This window comes from Euleptes europaea, chromosome 18 (assembly GCF_029931775.1).
Source record: "Euleptes europaea isolate rEulEur1 chromosome 18, rEulEur1.hap1, whole genome shotgun sequence".
Lineage (NCBI taxonomy): Eukaryota > Metazoa > Chordata > Lepidosauria > Squamata > Sphaerodactylidae > Euleptes > Euleptes europaea.
This window is the reverse complement of record NC_079329.1, coordinates 6312339-6329033: the sequence shown is the minus strand read 5'-3', so window position 1 is coordinate 6329033 and position 16695 is coordinate 6312339. Positions and strand designations below refer to the sequence as shown.

Below are 16695 nucleotides of genomic sequence, written 5' to 3'. Positions count from 1 at the left end.
ACGTCTAAATACTAATATCTGCTAACTTCTACTTTTCTGTATTACACCTTAAGTTTTGCATATTCATAATAAGATGCCCATTTCTTCTGAAATTCTTCCATCGATTCTAAGGAAGCCTTGACTTTGGAGAGCATACCCTCCAAATCTTGTGGGTTTCTGAGGTGCTACTGGACTCTAATCTATTTTGTGTGTCACTTTCCCCTCCTCAGTGCAATCCAGGGCAGGGAGGTTCTTTCGCTGTGGCCCAGAGACCCGTCTCACGCCAGCCCCTTTGAGAAGCGGACCTCCACTCGGCATGTCATTTTCACGGCTGAGACCCACAACTTCCCCACCGGTGAGTGAAATGGAAAAAAAAATTGTGTGTGTGTGTTTTGGGGAAAATGGGTTTCTAGTGCATTGTGAAGATCTTAAGCCAGTTTGCTGCCTGTGATCTAGAAGACGTTCTCCCTTCAACCCTGAGACAAGTTTCCTACTCTCTCGTGTACGAGGTGTTCATAAAGTTTGTTGGCTGTTGCCTCTTTGGTGTTTTGGTATTAGAAGAAGAGGAAGAGGAGTTGGTTTTTATATGCCGACTTTCTCTACCACTTAAGGGAGACTCAAACTGGCTTACAATCGCCTTCCCTTCCTCTCCCCACAATAGACACCTGGTGAGGTAGGTGAGACTGAGAGACTGTGACTAGCCCAAGGTCACCCAGCTGGCTTCGTGTGGAGGACGGGGGAATCAAACCCGGTTTTCCAGATTAGAGTCCACCGCTCCAAACCACCTCTCTTAACCACTACGCCACGCTGGCTCTGTTAGTGTGGACAATAGCCAGCGTGGTATAGGGGTTAAAGTGTCGGACTAGGATCTGGGAGACCCAGGTTCGAATTCCCACTCTGCCATGGAAGGGGTGATCTTGGGCCAGTCACACACTCTCAGCCTAACATACCTCATAGGGTTGTTGTGAGGACCAAATGGAGAAGAGAATGATGTTGAGCCACTCTGGGTTTCTACTGGGGAGACAGGTGGAGTGAAGTAAGCAAATAAATAAATGCAGCTTTAAATATCTCCTTGCAGGCGTGGCTCCCTTCAGTGGGGCAACCACTGGAACAGGCGGGCGAATCCGGGACGTGCAGTGCGCAGGTCGTGGGGCGCATGTGATCGCTGGCACGGCTGGGTACAGCTTTGGCAATCTCAACATTCCAGGTTAGGGGCAGTTCTTGGGGCTGACATATTGAAAAGCATGGGCTGGAAAGATATTTCAGATTCCCTAGTGCTTGGGGACTTCTCAAGACCACCGGCTTCCCTCTTGATCAAATGCCTCTTTAGCACACCTTTCTCTAATAAGCAGACCCTATCTCCACACTGTGGCCCAAAGCTGATCATCCCATTTGTATATTTAAGAAGAAAACAGATTCTACTATTAAGCACATAAAATGCATCATTTATATTGCTTCTGGAGGGATGGACGAATTCAGGTCCCACGGTCTACTGTATGTAAATCAAGCTCAGCTTTCCTGACATGTACCAATCCCCATTTTTTCCTTATGGATTAGAAGCTTTTTAAATAAATTTAAAATTGTGGAACTCCCTGCCCCAGGATGTGGTGATGTCTGCCAGCTTGGAAGGCTTGAAGAGGGGAGCGGACATGTTCATGGAGAAGAGGGGTATTCATGGCTACTAGTCAAAATGGATACTAGCCATGATGCAGACCTGTTCTCTCCAGGATCAGAGGAGTAGGCCCATTATATCAGATGCTTTGGAACACAGGCAGGACAATGCTGCTGCAGTTGTCTTGTTTGGGGGCTTCCTGGAGGCACCTGGTTGGCCACTGCGTGAACAGACTGCCGGTCTTGATGGACCTTGGTCCGATCCAGCAGGGCCTTTCTTATGTTCTAAATTGAAAGCTGAGATTTCTCAAGACGCTAAATTCTGAGCCAGACATCAAAAACTCACAACTTGTATCCCCTCTGGGGCACGCACAGCCGTACCCAATTCACACCATCATCATTTTTTGAGATTCAGCAGAAATGCAAAGAGTTCCCGAGTCCCAGACAGAAAGTATATTTTGGCATTTCAGTCCCATGGTGGGACTCCATCCTGTGTTTTCTCCTGGCTGCAGGATACTCATTACCTTGGGAGGATGCATCCCTGCCATACCCAGGAAACTTCGCTCGGCCTGTAGAGGTGGCCGTTGGAGCCAGTGACGGTGCTTCAGATTACGGAAACAAATTTGGGGAACCTGTGCTGGCAGGTGAGAATTGCAGCGCATCCTTTGAGGCTGTGGCTCAATGGTAAAGCATCAGCTTTGTCTCCTGAAGGTCCCAGGTTCAATCCCTGACATCTCCAGTTAAAAGGACTAGGTAGTAAGTGAGGGGAAAGACCTCTACCTAAGACCCTGAAGAGCAGCTGCCAGTCAGAGTAGGCAATACTGACCTTGATAGACCAAGAGTCTGATTAAGCAGAAGGCAACTTCATGTGATGATGGTTCCAAGACCTCTACTTAAGACCCTGAAGAGCAGCTGCCAGTCAGAGTAGGCAATGCTGACCTTGATAGACCAAGAGTCTGATTAAGTAGAAGGCAACTTCATGTGATGATGGTCCCAAGACCTCTACTTAAGACCCTGAAGAGCAGCTGCCAGTCAGAGTAGGCAATACTGACCTTGATAGACCAAGAGTCTGATTAAGTAGAAGGCAACTTCATGTGATGATGGTCCCAAGACCTCTACTTAAGACCCTGAAGAGCAGCTGCCAGTCAGTAGGCAATACTGACCTTGATAGACCAAGAGTCTGATTAAGTAGAAGGCAACTTCATGTGATAATGGTTCCAAGACCTCTACTTAAGACCCTGAAGAGCAGCTGCCAGTCAGAGTAGGCAATGCTGACCTTGATAGACTAAGAGCCAGACTCAGTAGAAGGCATGTGATGATGGTCCCAAGACTCAATTGCTTTTTTTCCCTTTGAAAAATTTTTTAAATCTGTGAACTACAGCTGGGGCAACATGAGGACCAAAGATGGAATGGCAAGAGAGGTTGGGGTGAAACACAAGGCGTTGACACCATTAACCCAGCTTCTTCTGCGTAGGCTTTGCACGCTCATTTGGGCAGCGTCTGGCGGATGGTGAGCGGTACGAGTGGATCAAGCCCATCATGTTCAGTGGGGGTATCGGGGCCATGGAGGATGCGCACGTGCTCAAGGAAACCCCACAGCCTGGTAAATGGTTCTTACACTATTCTTTCGCCAGCTCTCAAAGGCTTAGGGGTCAATAACGATAGTTTACGCCAGATAGATACAAGGGTACGGTCCTAGGTATGCTTACTTGGGAGTGGGGCTTACTTCTGCCTTGGCATGTCTAGCATTGGGCTGTAAAATTAAAAAGTTAATTAATAAGCAGCCTAGCTCTGCTCACGACCAGAGTTCGATCCCGACGGAAGTTGGTTTCAGGTAGCCGGCTCAAGGTTGACTCAACCTTCCATCCTTCCGAGGTTGGTAAAACGAGTACCCAGCTTGCTGGGGGTAAAGGGAAGATGACTGGGGAAGGCACTGGCAAACCACCCCATAAACAAAAGTCTGCCTAGTAAACGTCGGGATGTGACGTCACCCCATGAGTCACGAATGACCTGGTGCTTGCACAGGGGACCTTTACCTTTTTAAATTAATAAGCAGGTAAATACTGAGAGCCAGTGTGGCATACGAAGCCAGCATGGCTGAGTGGTTAAGAGTGCCCAGTTCTAAAGATCTCCCAGCACCATCACTGGATCTATTCCCTTGGTCCTCAGCTTCAATGGGCAACTGCCCACATGCTTGTCTTTGGAGCCATGAGAGTTAGAGAATCGGCGTGTTTTTAAAAACAGAAAAGACTCAGGATGCCAAGTTGGGTGCCCTGGATTTTGCCAGGGATGATTAAGGTCTCAGTACTGTTATTCGCTTTCCAGGTATGGATGTCGTGAAGGTTGGAGGTCCCGTCTATCGAATTGGAGTGGGGGGAGGAGCTGCATCTTCCATCCAGGTAAGGTGGAGGGGGGGTGTCCATCCATTTGTCTCTGGAGGTGAAGATAGTATGTTTTCTTTCTACATTCTACGGCAAAGGTTCCCTGACGTGGTGCTTGTAGGTGCCACAGCATTCGTTGACACCTTTCCTGGTGTTTCCAGAAAGTGGGCCGGTCCCTAGTGCAGCTTTTGCCCAGCAAGGTTTCTGATCTGCCACTGGAGAGTTCATTGCGCAGATCTTTTAAAATGTTGCTTTGGCAGCAGCTGCCGCCAGAGTACAAAGACCAACACATTTTGTCGCTGGCTCCGCCTCCTGCATCAGCCATTTTGTGGCTGCGCCCACCCCACTAAATCAGAATTCTGAAGGTGCCCACAGGCTCAAAAAGGTTGGGGACCCCCTTTCGTGCGATAACGTCTCTTCGGTTGCTTCCGGGAGGCTAGCTGGGATGCGAAAAAACATCCTGTTTGTTGGGCTATTCCTCTCTTTCTCTCCTGGTTTGCCATTGGTAAAGCGACGGTATCTCACTCTGAAGCCCCTCACGCCCACCAATGCTTCCTGCGTGCCAGGTGCAGGGCGATAATGCCAGCGAGCTGGATTTCGGGGCCGTGCAGCGTGGGGACGCAGAGATGGAGCAGAAGATGAACCGGGTACTGCGAGGTTGTGTGGAGAGCGGCGAGGACAACCCCATCTGCAGCTTGCATGACCAGGGCGCCGGAGGCAATGGTGAGAACCTGTAGCAGGGGAGGGGGCTGCAGAACAATATTACTATGGCTACATGGAGTGGATCTACCTTTCCCTTGTAGAGCACAGGGTGAAGGACTCTGACAGACCGACCCATGGTCATCTTTGTGGCTGAGTGGTACCCAGGTTTCCCCAATCTGTCCACAATTCGAGACACTACCGTACTGCTCTCTGGTTTCTCAGGAGCTTGGTATGGGCTGTTTGCGAGATGGGCTGGGTGGCAGCCATCTTGGCTTTTCAAGAAGAAGAAGAAGAGTTGGTTTTTATATGCTGACTTTCTTTACCGCTTAAGGGAGAATCAAACCAGCTTACAATCACTTTCCCTTCCCCTCCCCACAACAGACACTCTGTGAGGTAGGTAAGGCTGAGAGAGCCCTAAGAGAGCTGTGACTAGCCCAAGGTCATCCAGCAGGCTTGATGTGTAGGAGTGGGAGAAATCAACCCGGTTCACCAGATTAGCGTCTGCCACTCATGTGGAGGAGTGGGGAATTGAATGTGGTTCTCCAGATTGAAGTCTGGAAATACTTCAATATCAAGGTTTTCTTTACCAAGGATTTTTGGTGTCGACAAATGATTCTTCCTCTCCACTTAGGCAATGTGCTGAAGGAGCTGAGCGAGCCAGCCGGGGCCACTATCTACGCTAGCCGCTTCCAGGTCTGTTTCGCATTTCCCCCTCTGTACAACTTGTAGACTCATTTGTCTTCTGACACCTCTGGTGATTAATCCTTGTGTTTTGCCCTCTATCTCCTTTCCCACTGATCCAGAGCAAGGAACGATAGATGGAAAACCAAATGCAGAAAGACAGATAAAATGCAAAGAATAGACAATAATCTTTTCAAGTGTTTTGCCCTTATTATTATTGCTGAACTCTGTATAACACGACTCCTTGGCAGTTCTCCAGAGCTCAATCTCCTTTCTCTTCCTTCCTCGCCCAGCTCGGAGACCCCACGTTGAGCGTCTTGGAGATCTGGGGGGCCGAGTACCAAGAGTCCAATGCTCTCCTGCACCGGCCCCGGGATGCAACTTTCTTGCGCCGATTGGCTCGCCGCGAGAGGTGCCCTGTTGACTTCGTAGGTCGGATTACTGGCGACGGACGGGTAAGATGATGCCGGCTCACCAGGACTGGGGATTATCAATGGTGTTGGGTCAGGGATGCATCAGTGGCGAAAACAAGCAAAGTCCAAGTTGGAAACTGTGCTGATTTGGTCAGGGCTGTCTAGGAAATTAGAGGGAAGGCGGCATGGTGCAGCTTGATCTCTTTAGATCTTGGAAACTAAGCAGGGTTGGTACTTGGATGGGAGACCACCAAGGAAGACTTTGCCGAGGAAGATGGTGGCAACCCACCTCTGCTTCTCACCTTGAAAACCCCTTGCTGGGGTCACCATAAGTTGGTTGTGGCTTGTTGCTGCTTGCTTTACATATCGAAGAAATGGCTCTTGTGTCCTCTTGTGCTGCAGGGTATATTTATTTAGGGGGAAAATACACCCTGTTCTCTCACAGAGGTAGAGGAAGAGCTAGAAAGCGTTTTTCAGATAAACTAGGCAGATTAAAAATTTCTAAGGGGAAACAGAAAACCAGTGTTATTTTTTTTTTAAGGACTCAGAACCCTTCACTCACCCCTCCCTTGGAACATTTCCCCCCCAGCGGAATTCTGCAAAACGTAACGCTCTTGTGGGTTCTAAAAACCTGGAGTGAATAAGAATCTGGAAGGGAGTACTTTTGGAAGGAGGGGATACCCAGAGAAGAGCCCACCTACAAATCTGAATTGTTGGGCAGAACAGCTGCTCTCCTTTAGGGGTCTTTGATGATGATGAGGAAGAGCTGGTTTTTATATGTCGACTTTCTCTACCACGTAAGGCAGTATCAAACCAGTTTTCATTACATTAAAACTTTATTACGGTCCACGACCAGCACAAAACCAGCTTACAATCACCTTCCCTTTCCCTCCCCACAACTGACCCAAGTACCTAATTTTTTTTGGGGGGGGGGTATGATGAATGCCGCATCTGGAGATTGAGCTGGATGGACGGACAGATAAATAAATATAGGAGTTACATGTTGCTCAGGCAACGAGGGTCTTTCTTCTCATGAGGCTGCATAGAGGCTGTGGCTCAGTGGTAGAGCATCTGCTTGGCATGCAGAAGGTCCCAGGTTCAATCCCAGTCATCTCCAGTTGAAGGGACTAGGCAAGTAGTTGATGTGAAAGACCTCTGCCTGAGACCCTGGAGAGCCACTGCCGGTCTGAGTAGACAATGCTGACTTTGATGGACCAAGGGTCGGATTCAGTATAAGGCAACTTCATGTGTTCATGTGCCTTGGTCCAGAATGCTGAGGGGATGGATGGGTGGGAACCCATTAGAAAGTGGGTGCATTGAGAACAAGGGTGGGGAGAGAAATTAATTGGGAGAGTTCCAGAAGGAGGCGGTCTGTGGAAGTGACTCCTCCTCTCTGTGGGTGGGTCCTTGACAGATCGTGCTGGTTGACGACACGAAGACACCGGCAAGCGATGACGAGCTGAAGGAAGGGAAGACGGGAGGAAGGCCTACCCCTGTCGACCTGAAGCTGGAATGGGTTCTGGGGAAGATGCCCCGCAAGGTAACTTACCACCCACAGCCCCACCCGTAAGAAGGAGTTCTCCTTAAAGCGGATGGTCCTCGTGCCCTTCTCATACTACATCAAAAATTGTCTACCCTTTGGGGCTATCTTATGAAGGAACTCTGTTCTAGAAGAAAGAAGAAGAGGTGGTTTTTACATGCCGAGTTTCTCCACCACTTAAGGGAGACTCCAGCCGGCTTACAATCACCTTCCCTTCCCCTCCCCACAACAGACACCCTGTGAGGTAGGTGGGGCTGAGAGAGTGTGACTAGCCCAAGGTCACCCAGTTGGCTTCAGGTGTAGGAGTGGGGGAAAGAAATCCAGTTCACCAGATTAGCCTCCGCTGCTCATGTGGAGGAGCGGGGAATCCAACCCGGTTCTCCAGATCAGAGTCCACCGCTCTTAACCACTACACCACGCTGGATCTCCCCCCTTTCCCCCCTTTTTGACATGACATGCAGGAAATCTCAAGTTAACAGCGAGCAAGTTTGTCTCTTTTCCTGTTGACTTTTTATAAATATTTATTCGTTTAGTTTATACCCCTGCCTTTCCCCCCTCTGGGCCGCAACTTGACGGCACTTTCCCCCCAGCGATCTTCCAACTTGGCTTGTAATAACACATGGACTCTTGTTGATCCCCTTCCCACCAGGAATTCATTTTGAAGCGAGTGAAGCGAGCCCTCTGGCCTCTGGACCTGCCCCGGGACCTTAGCGTGGTGGACGCCCTCCAGCGAGTCCTGCGGCTGCCTTCCGTGGCTAGTAAACGTTACCTGACCAATAAGGTACCCTGGGAAAAATTAGTTTTTGTTTCTCAGATGGACCTTCGAGATTTGGGCTCTCGGGGTTCTCTTTCAAAGTGGTGGGTGTGTTTTGCACACCGTCTCTTTTCGCGCTTGCGCATTTTTGGGCTCTCTCTTCCTCCCCTGGCGCAGGTCGATCGGTCCGTGACAGGCCTGGTGGCTCAGCAACAGTGCGTGGGACCCCTGCACACCCCTCTGGCAGATGTTGCGGTGGTGGCCCTGTCGCCCTTCGAGACCGTGGGAGGAGCCACAGCCCTGGGGGAGCAGCCTCTCAAGGGGCTCATTGACCCAGCTGCCGGTGCTCGATTGGCTGTGGCGGAAGCTCTCACCAATCTGGTCTTTGCTCGGGTGACCGACCTGAAGGTAAGGTTCCCGCCCCAACCCTGCCCTTCCATTTCCCAACTTGATCTTGCTAAGAGCATAAGAAAGGCCCTGCTGGATCAGACCCAGGCCCATCAAGTCCAGCAGTCTGTCCACACAGTGGCCAACCAGGTGCCTCTAGGAAGCCACAAACAAGACGACTGCAGCAGTATTATCCTGCCTGTGTTACACAGCACCTCATATAATAGGCATGCTCCTCTGATCCTGGAGAGAATAGGTGTGCATCATGACTAGTATCCCTTTGGACCAGTAGCCATGGATAGCCCCATCCTCCATAAGAACATAAGAAAGGCCCTGCTGGATCAGACCAAGGTCCATCAAGTCCAGCAGTCTGTTCACACAGTGGCCAACCAAGTGCCTCTAGGAAGCCCACAAACAAGACGACCGCAGCAGCACCATCCTGCCTGTGTTCCACAGCACCTAATCTAACAGACCTGCTCCTCTGATCCTGGAGAGTATAGGTCTGCATCATGACTAGTATCCATTGTGACTAGTAGCCATGGATAGCCCTCTCCTCCACGAACATGTCCGCTCCCCTCTTCAAGCTTTCCAAGTTGGCAGCCATCACCACATCCTGGGGCAGGGAGTTCCACCGTTTAACTATGCGTTGTGTGTGAAGAAATACTTCCTGTCGCATCTCCTCCCTGAGGGAATCTTTGTGTGTTTGCAGGATGTGAAGTGCAGCGGGAACTGGATGTGGGCAGCCAAGCTCCCGGGTGAGGGGGCGACTTTGGCTGAGGCCTGCAGAGCGATGTGCACCGTGATGGGGGAGCTGGGCGTGGCTGTGGACGGAGGCAAGGACTCGCTCAGCATGGCAGCCCGGGTTGGCACGGAAACGGTCAAGGCGCCTGGTAAGAAGGGGGTTGGGTTGTCCTGGGGGCTGCCTAGGGTCTGCCCATTTGCCTGGAGACCTCCAGGAAACTGCACCCCTTGCCTGCCGATGCTCACCTGATCGGTAGGTGGTAAGGGGGCCCAAGATCTACCCTGAAGTGACCAGGGTAGCTCTAGGAATCACCAGAAACTATGGTCAGAGCTTCCTGTAAGTTGACGAGGCCTTATTTTTCTTTTAATTTTTCTCCTGGGATGGTGCCCCCCAACCCCCGCAACCTCCCGACTACCCCAAAGTTGCGCTCCTTAAGTTGGAAGCAAGGTTGTTTGTTTGAGGGTTACTCAGGCACTGTTTTTTAAAACTGTATCCTCATTTCTAGTCCAGTTACTTTTGTTTGGAGGTTGCAATTTTAAAGCAATCTTTGTGACCAAGTTTACGGGAGTAACAGCCTAAGATATTTTATTTACTTAATTATATCCCATTTCTTTTTCCAATGATGACCCAAAGCAGCTTACAGCAATCTCCCTTTCTCCATTTCGTTGTCACAGCAGCCCTGTGAGGTAGGTTAGGCCAAGAGTGGGTGTCTGCCAGGGTCACCCAGCGAGCTTCCATGGCAGAGAGGGGATTCGAACCTGGGTCCCCCAGATCAGAGGCCAGTTCTCTAACCACTACATAGCACTGGCACTTTTTAAATAAGTTGTAACCGGTCTCCAGATGAAATGAGAAATAGAGATCCCATGTGGTGGTGGGGTGGGGAATCAGAGACTTACAAACCTCAGAGCAACAATTAAAAGTATTGAAAGCACTTTGGGAGAATAATGAAGGTTCAGGTTCTTGCTTGGGAGAGTCTTTGGGGAAATGGATTCCCAAGCAGTGCCTGCCCCATTCATTGGGCAAAGAGGAGATGCTGACCAAAGCACAGGATTTCCAGCAATCCAGAAGAAGAAGAAGAGTTGGCTTTTATATGCCGACTTTCTCTACCACTTAAGGGAGACTCAAACTGGCTTACAATCACCTTCCCCTCCCCACAACAGACACCCGGTGAGGTAGGTGGGGCTGAGAGAGCTCTAACAGAGCTGTAACTTGCCCAAGGTCACCCAGCTGGCTTCATGTGCAGGAGTGGGGAAACAAACCCAGTTCACCAGATTTGCCTCCGTCGCTCATGTGGAGGAGAGGGGAATCAAACCTGGTTCTCCAGATCAGAGTCCACCGCTCCAAACTACCGCTCTTAACCACTACACCACTTGCTCTCCAGCGCATTCACAGTGTTGTTGTGCTCCATCAAACTACCACAGAGCTGGGGTGCTCAGCTTTCTGGTTCCTGAGGAAGGGCAGAAGACCATTTCCTGGCCCAGGCGCCCAGTTTAACTCCACGACCTACCTACAACTGCCTTGTATTCTCTTCCCACAGGGACCCTGGTTATCTCAGCTTATGCCGTCTGCCCAGATATCAGATCCACTGTCACCCCCGATCTTAAATGTCCAGAAGGCAAGGGTAAGGTTTGGTGCTTAATCAGATACTCCATTTTGTGTATGAGAAAATTTAATTCATCAATTTAACTTCATTTTATGCCCTACCTTTCTCCCCCACAATAGAGACCCAAAGCTGCTTACGTTGTTCTGCTTTCCTCAGTTTTTATCCTCACAACAACCCTTTGAGGTAGAGCGTGGGACTGACCTCTACAGCAAAAGATGCTGGAGGAAGCAAGTTTATCTAGGTTTGAGCCTAGAACTGAGTGGGCGAAAATGCTGGAGATTTGGGGGAGGACCCTGGGGGGAGGAGCGGAGGGTCCTCAGCAAGGGTATAATACCATAGAATGTGCTTTCATGGCAGCCTTTTTCTCCTGGGGAATGGATCTCTGTTGTCTGGAGGTAAGTTGCAATTCGGGGGAGATCTCCAGACCCCACCTGGAGTTTGGCAACCCTAGATCCATCCCCCGACTTCCTGCCGAGTTCTCAAAGATGCCTGTAGCAGCTCATAGGGTGCGGTTGTAGTGCCTAGCGACTAATACTACCAGGATTGGGAGTGGGGGAAAGCGGTCTTTACCTTGGTTCTGATTTCGTGCCCGTCCTTCTGCTTCTAGGGACCCTTCTTCATGTGGCAATCAACCCGGATCGGCATCGCCTAGGGGGCAGCGCGCTGGCCCAGTGCTTCTCTCAGCTGGGGGACGTTTCCCCAGACCTGGATAGCCCCAGTACTCTTGTTTCTTGCTTCCGAGTCACCCAAGAGCTGCTGGAAGGTGGGCGCAAGCAGGGACAAAGATGAGTGGGTTTTTATATGCTGACTTACTCTCCCACTTAAGGAAGAATCAAACCGGCTTACAATCCCCTTCCCTTCCCCTCCCCACAACAGACACCCTGTGAGGTAGGTGGGGCTGAGAGAGCTGGGACTAGCCCAAGGTCACCCACCAGGCTTCATGTGGAGGAGTGGGGAAACGAACCCAGTTCACCAGATCAGAGTCCATTGCTCCAAACCACCGCTCTTAACCACAACACCACGGCTCCCCAGGACACCTTTGCCCTCTTAGACCTTGGTGCTACCTCCTTTTGTTTTCGAATCCCTTGAAGCCTGCCTGGAAGTCATCCCCACGATTACTAACTGGGTTGCTACAGTCAGCCTGCTCATGATTTGAAGTACCCGAGGGTCTTTCCTATGTAGTCACTAGTAGGTGATGCTGAAGACATCTGCCTGAGACCCTGGAGAGCCGCTACCAGTCTGAGTAGACCATACTGACTTTGATGGACCAAGTGTCCGATTCAGTGTAAGGCAGCTTCACATGTTCCAGGTTCAATCCCTGGCATCCCCAATTAAAGGGACCAGGCAGGTAGGAGATGTGAAAGACCCCTGCCCGAGACCCCGGAGAGCCGCTGCCAGTTTGAGTAGACCATACTGACTTTGATGGACCAAGGGTCTGATTGGTTTGAAGGCAAATTCATGTGTTACAATATCCTGGCGGCCTGGCTCTTTGGCCAATGCTGTGTTTTTTCCTCCGCCCCCCGCAGATGGATTGATCTCCGCTGGGCACGACGTCAGCGACGGGGGACTCCTGACTTGTCTGCTGGAGATGGCTTTTGCAGGGAATTGTGGAGCCCGTGTAGAGTTGGGTGCCCCCGGAGTCAACGGTCAGTGAGCTCGGTGGGAAAACGAGCTATGCGGCAGGTGTGCTTGAACAGGGACAAGTGGAAGGGGTCAGAGAGCGGCAGGGACCCCAGTAATGCTGCGTAAAAGGGGCCAAGGCCAAAGCATGGTGAAATCTTTGAGCGGTTGGATACAGAGCTCTCCAGTGTTGGAAGGACATGTGGGATATCAGCGGGGTGGAGGGCATGACGTTTCTCTGCTCGAGATTGGAGGTTGGCTAAGGGCAGTGGGGAGGGGCTGTGGCTCAGTGATCAAGCATCTGCTTGACAGGCAGAAGGTCCCAGTTTCAATACCTGGCATCTCCAGTTAAAGGGACTAGGCAGGTAGGTGACGAGAAAGACCTCTGCCTGAGACCCTGGAGAGCCGCTGCCGGTCTGAGTAGACAATACTGACTTGGATGGACCAAGGGTCTGATTCAGTAAAAGGCAGCTTCATGTGTTCATGTGTGTAGGAAAACATCAGGTTTAATAGAGGGAAATGATTTAGGGGAGGGACCGTGGTTCAATCGTAGAGTATCTGCTTGGCATGCAGAAGGTCCCAGGTTCAATATCCTGCATCTCCAGGTAAGGGGACTAGGCGAGTAGGTGATGTGAAAGACCCCTGCCTGTGGGACCCTGGAGAGCCGCTGCTGGTCTGAGTAGACAATACTGACTTGGATGGACCAAGGGTCTGATTCAGTAGAAGGCAGCTTCATGTGTTCATGTGTCCCATTCTCCTGCCTGCCTCCATCTCATAGCCTCTCTCCCGTTTGACTCTAGCCCTGGAGGCGCTGTTTGCAGAGGAACCCGGCCTGGTGCTAGAGGTGCCCCCCATAGCGGCAGCCGATGTCTGCCGACGCTACCAGGAAGCTGGTGTGCGGTGCGTGCCAGTCGGGCATTCAGGTTCTCGGGGGCCCAATGCCATGGTGAGTATATAGGTGTGATTACAAAATTAAAGAAAGATTGAGAGGGCGTTAAAAAAAGGAGTATTGGGAAAAGTCATTGTCAGAGATGGGGAGACCTGGAAATAAGGTCTTTTGGAGGCCGGCTTCCTGGGAGATTGTGCAGTCATACAGTTGCATGATGGACCCACTGAGCTGAGCCACAGAGAGCCAGCGTAGTGTAGTGGTTAAGAGCGGTGGTTTGGAGCAGTGGAGAACCTGATCTGGAGAACCGGGTTTGATTCCTCCACTCCTCCACATGAGCGGCGGAGGCTAATCTGGTGAACCGGGTTGGTTTCCCCGCTCCTACACATGAAGCCAGCTGGGTGACCTTGGGCTAGTCACACTCTCTCAGTCCCACCTACCTCACAGGTGTGTCTGTTGTGGGGAGAGGAAGGGAAGGTGATTGTAAGCTGGTTTGATTCTTCCTTAAGTGGGAGAGAAAGTCGGCATGTAAAAACCAACTCTACTTTTTCTTCTTCCTCTTCTTCTGGGGGGTCACCACCTTTCTTTCCCCATCCTGCCGCCAACGCCCTTGCTGCTTAACCAAGTTGGTGCTCCCTTGCAGGTCCGGGTCACTGTGAACAGCCAGGAAGTGGTAGCTGAGAAAGTGGGGACGTTACGGGGCTGGTGGGAAGCCACCAGCTTCCAGCTTGAGCGGCTGCAGGCCAACCCTGACTGCGTGGCCCAAGAAGAGGCAGGGCTGGCCAAGCGCACTGAACCAACCTTCATCATGACCTTTAACCCCCACGAGGAGCTTCCCCTGCTGCAGGAAATAGGTATGAGACTGGAGAGGGGCAAAGGAGGGGAGGGGAAGAGGGTGCCCAAAGGAAGGTGTCGAATTACATACACGAACTTAAGATGCTAAGGAGGCTTAAGAACATAAGAAAGGCCATGCTGGATCAGTCCAAGGCCCATCAAGCCCAGCAGTCTGTTCACACAGTGGCCAACCAGGGGCCTCCAGGAAGCCCACAAACAAGACAACTGTAGCAGCACCATCCTGCCTGTGTTTCACAGCACCTAAGAGAATAGGCATGCTCCTGGAGAGAATAGGTATGCATCTTGACTAGTATCCATTTTGACTAGTCGCCATGGATAGCCCTCTCCTCCATGAACATGTCCGCTTCCCTCGTCAAGCCTTCCAAGTTGGCAGCCATCACCCCATCCTGGGGCAGGGAGTTCCACTACGGTCAGCACTTGGATGGGAGACCACCAAGGAAAACCAGGGCTACTGGGGAGAGGAAGGCAATGGCAAACCATCTGTGCTCACCTCTTGCCTTGAAAAGCCGTAGAGGGTCACCATGAAGCTGCCTTTTATGGAATCAGACCCCCAATCCATAAAGGTCATTATTATCTGCTCAGACTGGCAGTGGCTATCCAGGGTCCCATACAGGGGTCTTTCATATAACCTGGTCCTTTTAACTGGAGATGCTGGGAATTGGACCTGGGACCTTCCACGTGCCAGGCAGATGTTCTTCCACTAAGCTACAGCCCCTTGATTCCAGGAAGGGTTGATTGTGTCCTGGTATAAAGGTACCCCTTTGTTCTACCTCTTATCCCTCCCACAGCCATGCCTGCCCCCCGGGTTGCTGTACTTCGGGAGGAAGGAAGCAACGGGGACCGTGAAATGGTGGCTGCTTTCCTCATGGCCGGGTTTCAGGTGAGCTGGGCAACGGGATTTGGTCAAAGTGCCTCAACCTGATCTCAGAAACCAAACATGACCTCAGAGGTTTTAGGCTGTTTGTTTCTCTTTCCCTTCTGGCTTCCAGAACCTTTACTGTCTCAGGAACAGACAATTAGCTGTGACCTGTTTGCAAAGATTTTTGTTTGGTTTTGCTGGTGGGCATGTGAGACGGCCTTTTCAGTGGCAGCCCCACACTTATGGAACAACCTCCCCAGGGAGGTGCGCCTGTCCCCTTCATTGTTGATCTTCAGGAGGCCGTTTCATTTAGGACCACAGTTGATTCATTTACTAGCAGTCCTAAACTGTGATTTCAACTTTGGTTTTTTTAAACATGTATTTTATGTATGTTATCTCTGTCGTAAGCCACCTTGAGCTCCGTATGGAAGAAAGGCGGCTAATGAATGTTTTAATTTAAAAAATCCCAACATAAATGCCCACAATTTGGAACACTGATGAAACTCCCAGATTAATTTGAAGGTGTGATGAAAGAAACACACTCAATTTCTGTGCCATATATATTTCCTGTTGTACAAATAATATTTGCAACTTGGGTTGTCTTGAAGTAACTGGAACAAGAGGGAGTGGTAGGACTGACATGGCCTGTGGCTGTGTGGGTGTACTAAAGAACAGAGTCAGGGAGTTCATCTCTCACCATCAGACGTTCTCTGCAAGCTGGGTTGGCATCCTCCTTTAACCGTTCCTTCCTCATTTGCCCCCGTTGGTCCTTGTTGCAGGTCTGGGACCTCAACATGGAAGACCTGTGCTCAGGCGAGATGTCGCTGGACTCCTTCCGAGGCCTGGTGTTCGTCGGAGGGTTCAGCTATGCCGATGTGTTGGGCTCGGCCAAAGGTGAGGAGAACCAGCGGGGCGTAGTGGCGAAGAGTGGCGGATTCAAATCTGGAGAACCTGGTTTGATTCTCCACTCCTCCGCATGAAGCCTGCTTGGGTGACCTTGGGATAGTCCCAGTTCTCTCCGAAATCTCCCAGCCTACCTCACAAGGTGCCTGTTGTGGGGAGGGGAAGGTGATTGTAAGCCACTTTGAGACTCCTTAAAGGCAGAGAAAAGTGGGGTCTAAAAACCAACTCTTCTTCTCTGCAGAGATCAGATCCTCACTTTACCTCTGCTTGGGAAAGCTCTGGGCTCTTAGAATCATAGAATCATAGAGTTGGAAGGGATCACCAGGGCCATCAAGTCCAACCCCCTGCACAATGCAGGAAATTCACAACTACCTCCCCCCTCCACACCCCTAGTGACCAGAAGATGGCCAAGATGCCCTCCCTCTCATCCTCTGCCTAAGGTCACAGAATCAGCATTGCTGACAGATGGCCATCTAACCTCTTCTTAAAAACCCCCTGGGAAGGAGAGCTCAACCACCTCCCGAGGAAGCCTGTTCCACTGAGGAACCACTCTAACTGTTAGAAAATTCTTCCTAATGTCTAGACGGAAACTCTTTTGATTTAATTTCAACCTGTTGGTTCTGGTCCGACCTTGAGCAACAGAAAACAAATCAGCACCCTCCTCTATATGACAGCCCTTCAAGTACTTGAACATGGTTATCATATCCCCTCTCAGTCTTCTCTTCAGGCTAAACATACCCAGCTCCTTCAACCTTTCCTCATAGGACTTGGTCTCCAGA

General features: G+C 50.8%; 1 protein-coding gene across 1 annotated transcript in view; it reads left to right on the top strand.

Annotated features, from left to right (window-relative positions):
* PFAS (phosphoribosylformylglycinamidine synthase) overlaps positions 1 to 16695 on the top strand; it is a 31577-nt gene that overhangs the window by 2013 nt on the left and 12869 nt on the right. The window contains exons 4-22 of the mRNA XM_056863484.1: positions 210 to 334; positions 1058 to 1186; positions 2103 to 2234; positions 3065 to 3193; positions 3916 to 3989; positions 4538 to 4694; positions 5305 to 5366; positions 5648 to 5809; positions 7182 to 7307; positions 7957 to 8088; positions 8239 to 8469; positions 9158 to 9338; positions 10728 to 10811; positions 11401 to 11556; positions 12320 to 12439; positions 13214 to 13359; positions 13943 to 14153; positions 14943 to 15034; positions 15793 to 15907. Coding sequence (XP_056719462.1) covers positions 210 to 334; positions 1058 to 1186; positions 2103 to 2234; positions 3065 to 3193; positions 3916 to 3989; positions 4538 to 4694; positions 5305 to 5366; positions 5648 to 5809; positions 7182 to 7307; positions 7957 to 8088; positions 8239 to 8469; positions 9158 to 9338; positions 10728 to 10811; positions 11401 to 11556; positions 12320 to 12439; positions 13214 to 13359; positions 13943 to 14153; positions 14943 to 15034; positions 15793 to 15907 — 2564 coding nt within the window. The remainder of the gene's footprint in view (positions 1 to 209; positions 335 to 1057; positions 1187 to 2102; positions 2235 to 3064; positions 3194 to 3915; positions 3990 to 4537; positions 4695 to 5304; positions 5367 to 5647; positions 5810 to 7181; positions 7308 to 7956; positions 8089 to 8238; positions 8470 to 9157; positions 9339 to 10727; positions 10812 to 11400; positions 11557 to 12319; positions 12440 to 13213; positions 13360 to 13942; positions 14154 to 14942; positions 15035 to 15792; positions 15908 to 16695) is intronic.